The sequence below is a fragment of the Cebus imitator genome, unplaced genomic scaffold (assembly GCF_001604975.1).
Source record: "Cebus imitator isolate Cc_AM_T3 unplaced genomic scaffold, Cebus_imitator-1.0 Scaffold306, whole genome shotgun sequence".
Lineage (NCBI taxonomy): Eukaryota > Metazoa > Chordata > Mammalia > Primates > Cebidae > Cebus > Cebus imitator.
Genome location: NW_016107621.1, coordinates 1,443,700 through 1,453,587, shown reverse-complemented (window position 1 = coordinate 1,453,587; position 9,888 = coordinate 1,443,700). Strand labels below are relative to the sequence as shown.

Below are 9,888 nucleotides of genomic sequence, written 5' to 3'. Positions count from 1 at the left end.
AAAAAAAGAAAACAAAACAAACACAAATGAAAAAGAATAGCTGGGACTACAGGTGTGTGCCACCACACTCAGCTAATTTTTCAATTTTTAGTAGAGATGAGGTTTCTCCATGTTGGCCAGGCTGGTCTCGAACTCCTGACCTGAAGTGATCTGCCTGCCTTGGCCTCCCAAAGTACTGGGATTACAGGCGTGAGCCACTATGCTGGACCAGCAGTTTATAATATTTGTTTTTAATTTCTTGGTTCAAATTCTGTAAGGAATAGAAATGGGGTGATTAATTTTGGCTCCTTTAATACCTGCCTGGCAAGTACTGAGTCAGTGGTACCTGTTACCACGCAGTGACTCACAGGTTATCACTCACGGACACCCTTCTGACTCCGTTTCAGTCCATGACTCAGGAGGAAAGGCTCTGGGGCCGCGCCAGCCCCCTACACAAACCCTTGTTTCCCAAGGGGCGTTATATTCTTCCTTTATTGGCTGTCCTTGTATAATACAAATCTTCAAGTTTAGATACAAAAAAAATCTGGAAATAAAAGATAGAAAAGTACCCGCCAGGCACCCCTTCCCCTTCTTCCCAGACCCCTCCCCAGCGGGCACCATCATGAGGTAACTACGCATCTTCCTCCCCTCCCCCCTCCCTGCCTCCTGGGCCCCCAACTTGGCCCCAGTCCCCATGAGACCTTGGCCCAAGGAAGACATGGGCCCCAGAGTTGGAGGGCGATGGGGGTGAGTTCAGCATTGGCAGTGAACAAGTGTGGGCAGAGGGCAGCCCTTAGCTTGTGCTGTGTATGGGGGGAGGAGATGACCAGATTTGGGGTGGGCACTGGTGTGGGGCCCAGGAGAGCCCCTGAGCAGGTATCCCCCCTCCATCCTGTCCAACACTGGAAGGTGGGAGGTCAACAGAAACTGGGAAATGAAGTGTGAACTGAGGGCATTCAGTGGGACTGTGGCCAATCCCCTGTTTGCCAGCCTAAGTCCGGCAGTGAAATGGTTCCCTTAGCCAGGCTGGGTCCATCCCTGAATTCCATCCTGTTGCAACCTGGGTGTCACAATGTTGGTTCTGTAGTGGTTGTGGGGTGGCTGAGAGAGGTGGGGGTGTTGAGAAGGTGTTGAGGGGCGCAGCCCCAGGGGGCAGGGTTAGGGGAGAGGTTGTGCCTCCACTCCCAGGCATGGGGCACGTGGGGTGGGCGGGGCGGCTCGGGCTACAGTTCAATCTCGAATGTCTTCTGCAAGTCGCCAGAAAAGGGGTTGGAGGGTTTCTCTACAGCGGGTTTGCCTTCTAATGCCGCCCACTGGGCCTCAAAGGGGTCCAACTCCGGGGCTGGGGCAGGCGCTGGCTCCGGGGGCCAGGGGGCCCCATTGGGGCGAGGGCGGGCCTGGCTCCCAGGGGCACTGGGTATGCCAGGGGGTGGGAAGGCCCCAGCTTTCCCAAGCAGGGTGGCAGGCTGGGGCTGGAGCTGGGCAGCTGAGCAGAAGGCGTTGGCCACCATCTGTGAGGGCGTGATGCCCACCACGGGCACCCGGGGCATCGGTGGGTAGCCTAAGCCCGGGTAGGTGGGCACAAAAGGGGGCTGCATGTGTGGGGGTGGCAGGAACACAGCCACTTGGGTGGGTGCCGTGTCGAAGGGCCCTACGGGGGCGGTGAAAGGCTGGAGGGCGGGAGGCATGGTGGGCACGGGGGACACTGAGGCTGCCTGCTGTTGCTGCTGCTGTTGCTGTTGCTGCTGCTGCTGCTGCTGGGCCTTGGCCACCTGCGACACCTCCTCCAGCCACCGCTCAGCCTCTGAAGGTGTCCGCTTGTGCCCGGGCTGGAAGGCAGCTGCAGGGGGCACAGAGGGCTCACCCCAGGCAGAAGTCCCTGGAGACGGGAGAGGGGCAGGTGAGGGACAGGAGCATCAGCAGAAGAACTGCATGGTGTGGGGAGCAGAGCACAGACTCTGGAGCCAGACCGCCGGCCTCTGAGTCCCAGCTCTGCACCTCCTAGCTTGCTGACTTCAGGTAAGTGACTTCACCGTTCTGGACCACTTAATGGTTCTGGAGTGATAAGAACATACAGTTCTGAGCCTCTACGGCCTATGATGGGAAATCTAAGTAGGACTGACATCTTCCCTGCTCCACTGCCCTTCTGACTGCTAAGTGCCAAACCTGGGATTCACTGTTTTGTTCTGTTTGTTTTTTGAAAGTCTCACTCTGTTGCCCAGGCTGGGATGCAGAGGCCCTATCTCAGCTCACTGCAGCCTCTGCCTCCCAGGTTCAAGCAATTCTTGTGCCTCAGTCTCCTGAGTAGCTGGGATTGCAGGTTATATTTTTTGTATTTTTGGTAAAGATGAGGTTTCACCACCATGTTGCCCAGGCTGGTCTCAAACTCCTACCTCAAGTGGTCCTCCCGCCTACGCCTCCCAAAGTAGCAGGATTACAGGCATGAGCCACCACACTCGGCCAGTATTCACTATTTTGAATACCATCCTTGATTCTCTCACACTTTCAGAATGTATTGTTTTAGGAGTTAAGATTCTAAGATTGCATGGATCTTTCTCCAAATGTATAACATTATCCTAACGTAGTGAGTAAGGCTTGATGGTTTAAGGTTGGGCTTCTAAGATTCGCGAGTTCTCTATTTACAGTGTTTGGGATTCTAAGGTGCTCCTGTGGTTATAGGATAAGCCCATGGCTCTAAGATGATACATGGTTCTCAAGTGAGTCCATGATTCTAAAATGATCTCTTGGCTCTAATGTGATCCCAAGATTCTAGGATGAGCCCGTGCCTCTGAGATGATCTTATGGTTCTAAGATGATCCCATATCTCTAAGATAATTCATGGTTCTAAGGTGATCACATGATTCTAGGTGATCCCATGGCTCTAAGATGATCCATAGTTCGAGGATGATCCCATGGTGCTAAGGTGATCCCATGGGTCTAAAATGATCAAGGGCACTAAGATGATCGATGGCTCTAAGGGGATCGTATGATTCTCAGGTACTCCCATGGCTCTAAGATGATCCCTGGATCTAAGGTGATTCTCAGGTATCCCATGGCTCTAAAATGATCCATGGTTCTAAGGTGATTGCATGATTCTCAGCTGGATCTAGGAGATCCCCTGGTTCTAAGGTAATTGCATGATTCTCAGGTAATCCCATGGCTCTAAGATGATCCCTGGATCTAAGGTAACTGCATGATTCTCAGGTGATCCCATGGCTCTAAGATGATCCATGGTTCTAAGGTGATTGCATGATTCTCAGCTGGACCTAGGAGATCCCCTGGCTCTAAGATGACCCATGGTTCTAAGGTGATTCTCAGGTATCCCATGGCTCTAAGATGATCCATGGTTCTAAGGTGAGTGCATGATTCTCAGGCAATCCCATGGCTCTGAGATGATCCCTGGATCTAGGATGATCCCCTGGCTCTGAGGTGATCCCTGGTTCTAAGCCTGTAGGATCCCAAGACCCCTGGAGTGTCTGGGTAGCTGTGGGTAGAGGAGGGGGTGCAGGAGGGGCATGCAGGGCATCTGCCCAGTAGAAAGCCTGGCTTTACCTGTTGTAGCAGGTGGTGGCCCGGGTGCTGGCACTCCGGCACTGGCAAAAGACGAACTGATCTGTGTGCACAGAGCGTTGATGCTGTCACTGTCGCCGGCACCAGGAGGCTCCAGCTCAGGCACTGGGAACAGGGCAGGACAGAGGTCAGCAAACAGGCCCAGGCCCTGCCCTTTACCCTACGCTCTCGGTGGCCCTCTCTTCTGACCTGGATATTTTCCTGCTGTAGTAACTAAGTGGCCATGGCCACCAAATACCTGTGCAGATGTGGGTGTCACATCTGAGTGGCAGAATGACTAAGGTGGTGTGTGATATTTGACAACTGACAGTGAACAGGGACCTCAAACCAAGGACCTCAAGATCTGTGTGCAGCCACAAACCAGAAGAGATGTCGAAAACATTTAGCGACATACGTTAGTATAAAAACATGCCCAACCACGTGCACAGCAAGGACGTGGGCCCAGTCTGAATGGTTGCTGGCCACATGGCCACTCACTGGCTGGGGATCGTTTGTCCAGCTCCGGGCAGAGAAGTGGGGCCCTGTGCACCCCACCTGGCCTGGCCTATAGCAAACATCATGAGAGCTGAGACGCACCTTTGTCAGCAAGGCAGGAGACACCAAGCAGGCAAGATGGCCCCACAAGGGTGTGGGGTGAGTGCAGTACCCATCCAAATAAACAATTAAGGATTGCCATGTGTGATGCGGGACAAATGTCTGTGACTTTTTAGCCAATGGCTGCCTCCAAGGGGCCATGTAGATGCTCCAGTGAACATCAGAACTGGCTGCAGGAGGCAGCAGGTGTGCTGTGGGGGCCCAGGTGGGACAGCCATTGCTGACAGTGATTGTGCACGTTCATCCAAACAGGCATGCAGCTTCTGAGGGTGTGGCGCCGGAGTGTGGCTGGAGTCTGAGTGTGTGGCATCCTGATGCGTGACTCCCAGGTGTGAGAGCATCTGCCGTGTGATGTATGAGTGTGTTTGCAGGTGTACATGAATCTGTACATGTGGCTTTGGCATTTGCACAAATCTGGGTGTATGGTCTGTGAATGTGTGTAAATCTGGGTGTGTGATTTCTTTAATATTTATTTATATTTTTGAGACAGGGTCTCACTCTGCGGCCCAGGCTGAAGTGTACTGGCACAAGCTTGGCTCACTGCAACCTCCCCTCCCAGGCTCAAGCAATCCCTCTGAGTAGCTGGGACGACAGGTGCATGCCACCGCACCTGGTTAACAATAAAGGTTAATTTAAAGCATTTTTTTGCAGAGATGAGATCTTGCTGTGTTGCCCAGGCTGGTCTCAAACTTCTGAGCTCAAGTGATCCTCCCGCCTTGGCCTCCCAAAGTGCTAGGATTACAGGTGTGAGCCACTACATCTGGCCATGTGTGACTTCTGACTCTGCAATTTCGGAGTGTGTGTGACTTGAGAGTGTACACGACTCTGAGTTTGTGACTTCCTGAGCATGTGTGACATGCGTGAGGGTGTGACATCTATTTGGGTATGGGAAATTTCTCTGTGGCAAGTCACATCCAAGTGAGCATGCAGCTGGCCACAGGAGGGTGAGGCTTCCAAATAAATCCTGGAGCTCCTGCCACCTCTCAGGAGCGTGTGTCACAGCCTGGGGAGCGTGCCTGACGTCGGGCTGCATGAGGACAGCAAATGTGAGGGTGTGTGACAGCCAAGGAGTGCTGCAGGCGTGGAGTGAGTGTGCGTCACTCTCAATAGGGGTTGGCATCTGCTCCACGGTTACCTTTCAGAGCAGCCCAGCCTCCTGGATACAGCTCAACATGCTCCCACAGCAATCCCCAAGGCCATTCGGGTAGGCGACACGGATTTGCCATCCAGAAGCAGGAGAGTGGGCCAGACCACACGGCTTCACTGGCTGCTGGCCAGGGAGAGAGCCCTTCTCCCTGCCTCCCTCAGGCAAAATCTCAGTAGCATGCCAACTCTATCTTCTCCCCTTCCCATGGCAGACATTGCTCTTAATTCTTTTATTTTTTTGAGGCAGAATCTCACTCTGTTGCCCAGGCTACAGTGAAGTGGTGCAGTCTTAGCGCACTGCAGCCTCAACCTCCTGGCCTCAAGAAATTCTCCTTCCTCAGCCTCCTGAGAAGCTGAGACCACAGGCATGCACCACCGCACCTGGCTAGTTTTTGCATTTTTTTGTAGAGACAGGGTTCAGCCAAGTGATCTGCTTCAGCTGATCCTTGAGCCCCTCCTGGGCTCAAGTGATCTGCCTGCCTGCCTTGGCCTCCCAAAGTGCTGGGACCACAGGCATGAGCCACTGCACCTAGACATCACTTTTAGATCATGATCTACGCCACCTGTCTCCTTTCCCTGACCCATGGCAGATATTAGTAATCAAACTCTAATTTTTCCCCCATGGGCTCTTTGCTCACCTTACCTGTCACCTGACCAGACCTCATGGCTCCCCTGGCCAAGTACTAGAACAAACAGATCCTTATAACTCCATCTTCCCCCAAGTAAAACAGGACCTTTCTATCTCCTCTCTCCTACCACCACCCATGGCAGACACTACCAATCAATTATGATATGCCACTCCTTTTCTTCGTGATGGGTACTGGCTCTGCTTAACTCTGTGCCCACAACCAATGTCCCTGATCCATCATTTTGGCCCCGACCCATGGGATCTCTGAGCTCACTGGTGCCCTGCACGTCATGTTTCTACTGACCAAATTCTGGGAGTCTCCCCTTTGGGCAAAAACACAACACTCCTGCTACTCTCTCTTCTCCCTTGCCCACAACAAACACTGTAAGGATATCATGATTGCTAACCAATCACAATGCGCACCATCCTTCTCGTTTTCCTTAACCACAGCAGATGTTGCTAATTGATCATGATTTGTGATGCCTTTTCTGCCAACCCTTGATGCTCCCTACCCTAGGCAGACATTGCTAATCCATCACAATCCTCCTTTCCTCTGAGCCTGAGGAATACCTGTATCCTTCACCTAGCCAGATCTCATGGGCAAATGCTTGAAGGGAGGGAGCATTAACCTACAGTGCTTTAGTCTACTCCGGAGCAAAAACAGGCCATCTGTGTTGCTTCCCTTCTTTCCCTGGCCGTGGCAAACTTCCTTACCCATGCCAACTTCTTTGTCCATAGCAGGCTTTGCTAACCAATCATGATGTGCATCATCCTTCTCCTTTTCCTTAACCACAGCAGACACTACTAATTGATCGTGATTTGTGATGCCTTTCTGCTATCCCTTACTCATTGCAGACATGGCTTATCAATCCTGAATTCTGCCATCTCTTTCCTCTGCCTTGCCCATGGCAGACATTGCTAATTGATCATGATGTGTTCCACCTCTTTCTCCTTTGCCCATGGCAGACAGTGCTAATCAATCACAGTGTGACCCATCTCGCCTCCATCCCTTGCCCACATCAGGTAGTGCCAATTGAGTCCAAAGTCCTTTCCCACTGGGCCCAGGGCTCACCTGTGCCCTTCACCTGGAAGTCAGTGCGGCGCTGCAGCGTGGATGGCAGCTCATTCAGCCGTAGGCTCAGCTGCCGTTTGAAAGGCGAGTTCTTCTGGCTGAGTGCCGGGAACCCACGGAAGGAGCCCTGGCGAACCAGCTGCTCCAGCGGGGCATGGCGCCGGGGGATGGCAGCCGCAGTGGTACCTGCAGCCACAGGAGTGCCTGCCTCACCCTTCTCACCGGGGGATGTGGTGGCTGGTGTTGGGGACACATGCCCAGGCTGGGCAGGGCCAGGAGCCACAGTGGGGGCTGCTGCTGCCTCTGCTGGAGACATGGGGGAGAAGGATGGTTAGAGATCTCACCATGACATTCGAGGCCTCTCCCACCTGGTCGTCTCGATCATTCTCCAAGGCTGCCTTCCTTGCCCAGTGAGTCCTGCCTTTAAGCTGATCAGAGCCCTGAGACACCCCTCACCCCCACCCACGTCAAGATTCCCTTCCCCAGGACGCCCTTAGATAAACCATCCCCCAGGCTCACCCTCTGTGTCTCTCCAGGTTCCTGCCCATGATCTGTCTTGCTGTGCTGGTCTCATCATTCTTCCCTCTAAGACCCTCTCTTTCCCTTTCTGACCATTTAACAAACACTTATTTGGTGCCGGAACAACATTATCAGGCATGTTCCAGATGCTTTGCAAGTGTTCACTCATTCAATCCACATGACCACCCACGGGGTTGACATGGTCCCCATTTAACAGATGTGGAAACTGAGGCCCAGCAAAGGCCCAGTGTGATCTGCCCAAGTCACACTACTAGGAAGGGACAGGCTGACTCCAGAGCCCATGCTCCAAATGACGGCCCCAACCTGTCTCCCTCTGGCCTGTCTCTCCATCTCGTGTTATCTTTCTCTGACACTGTCTGTTCCCTTGTCTCCCACTTCCCAGCCTTCTTCCCACCTCATGTAGCTCCTCCCCTCCTCCAGTCATTCTAGACATGGCTTGGATGCTTCATCCTCTGAAAAGCTTTCCAGATTATTCCAGTCCCTCAGCCTGGCTCCCTCCACTCGGAGTCTGTTCTCTGTCCTTTGGGAGGAAACCTGACCTTCCCACTCAGCAGGAGAGGCAGGCTCTTCAAGGTCAGGGCTCCCCTTACCCCTGCCAGACCACAAACACACACCTATCCTCCTACCAGGGCCTCCCTGAGCCGCGGCCTGAAAGCCAGGGAGATTGAACTCAGGCCCAGAGAGACCCTCCCAGAAGGATGTCACCCCGTGCTGCTTCTCCCATCGTCCAGGGTGACACAATGGGGCACCCACGCAGGCCTGCCACAGGGCAGCGGAAACAGCCCAGGATAGGTTGGAACCAGGAAACTACCTGTGCCCCTACTCACTGTGTGACCTCAGAAAGTCCCCTCCCCTCTCTGGGCTCCAGTCTGCCAACTGGAAACCTGGGTAAACATCTCAATGCTACCTCCCAAGCCTCTGGGAGGGTCATTTTAGGTAGTGAATGTTAAATGCTTTGGAAACCAACAAAAGCGTGGCTGGGTGTGGTGTCTCATGCCTATAATCCCAGCACTTTGGGAGGGCGAAGTGGGCAGATCACTTGAGGTCAGGAGTTCAAGACTAGCCTTGCCAACACAGTGAAATCCTGTCTCTACTAAAAATGCAAAAAAAAAAAAAAATTAGCTGAGCATGGTGGCACATGCCTGGGATCCCAGCTACTTAGGAGGCTGAGGCAGGAGAATCGCTTGAACCTGGGAGGCAGAGGTTGCATGTTCACACCATTGCACTCAAGCCTGGGAGATAGAGCAAGACTCTGTCTAAAAAAAAAAAACTTAGCTGGGCGTGGTGGCGGGCACCTGTAATCTCAGCTACTCAAGAGGCTGAGGCACACGAATCACTTGAAACCAGGAGGCAGAAGTTGCAGTGAGCCAAGATCACACCACTGCACTCCAGCCTGGGTGACAGAGAGAGACTCTGAGTCAAAAAAAAAAAAACAAAAAAAACAATGCCCTTCTTTTTTTTCCCCTTACAATCTGGGATCCAATTCAGGATCGCATCTTGCATCTATTAATACCAGCCAAATCTCATCAGTCTCCTTTAATCAGGATCAGTTCCCAATGGTAAATTCTTTGTAAATTCTAAGCAGTGTTCTCCCAAAAAACTTAAAGTAGAATTCACAGTAAAAAATAATAATTGTATTGTGACTCGGGACATACATACAATTATACACACATACACAGTTTTGTAACTTACAAAGTGTTTACCATTTACCTAGAAAGTTGCTTTTACCAAGTATGTTTCAAATTTTTTGATGGCAATCCAGAATAAGAGATACTTTTTACATGGTAAGCTCTTTTTTTTGTTTGTTTCCCCACCCCTTCGCAGGCCTTTTTTTTTTTTTTTAAGAGACAGGGTTTCCCCTTGTTGGCCAGGCTGGTCTTGAACTCCTGACCTCAAGTGATCCGTCCACCTCAGTCTCCCAAAGTGCTGGGATTACAGGCATGAGCCACCGTGCCCGACTCTACATGATAACCTCTTACACACACACACACACACACACACACACACACACACAAACACACATTCTCACTCAAAAGTATCATTAAGTTATATTTAATCCTTATGCCATTTAATATACTCTGACATTTTCTTTTGTTTTTTTTGAGGTGAAGTCTCGCTCTTTCGCCCAGGCTGGAGTGAAGTGGGGTGATTTCGGCTCACTGCAACCTTCACTTCCTGGGTTCAAGCAATTCTCCTTGCCTCAGCCTCCCGAGTAGCTGGAATTACAGGCATGCGCCACTATGCCCGGCTAATTTTTGTATTTTTAGTAGAGACGGGATTTCACCACGTTGGCGAGGCTGGTCCCAAACTCCTGACCTCAGGTGATCCACCCACCTCAGCCTCCCAAAGTGCTGGGATT

The 9,888-nt window shown here is 52.0% G+C and overlaps 1 protein-coding gene across 4 annotated transcripts in view; it reads right to left on the bottom strand.

Annotated features, from left to right (window-relative positions):
• Positions 1–440: 440 nt before the first annotated feature.
• NUMBL (NUMB like endocytic adaptor protein) overlaps positions 441–9,888 on the bottom strand; it is a 27,373-nt gene continuing 17,925 nt past the window's right edge. For 2 of the 4 annotated variants that reach the window (XM_037729449.1, XM_017503192.2), the window contains exons 8-10: positions 6,990–7,292; positions 3,532–3,654; positions 441–1,858 (exon numbers count right to left, since the gene is read on the bottom strand). In XM_037729449.1, the coding sequence (XP_037585377.1) occupies positions 1,203–1,858; positions 3,532–3,654; positions 6,990–7,292 (1,082 nt within the window). In that variant the 3' untranslated portion in view covers positions 441–1,202. Of the gene's footprint in view, positions 1,859–3,531; positions 3,655–6,989; positions 7,296–9,888 lie in introns of all 4 variants that reach the window. The other 2 variants (XM_037729448.1, XM_017503191.2) reach the window with 1 other exon arrangement.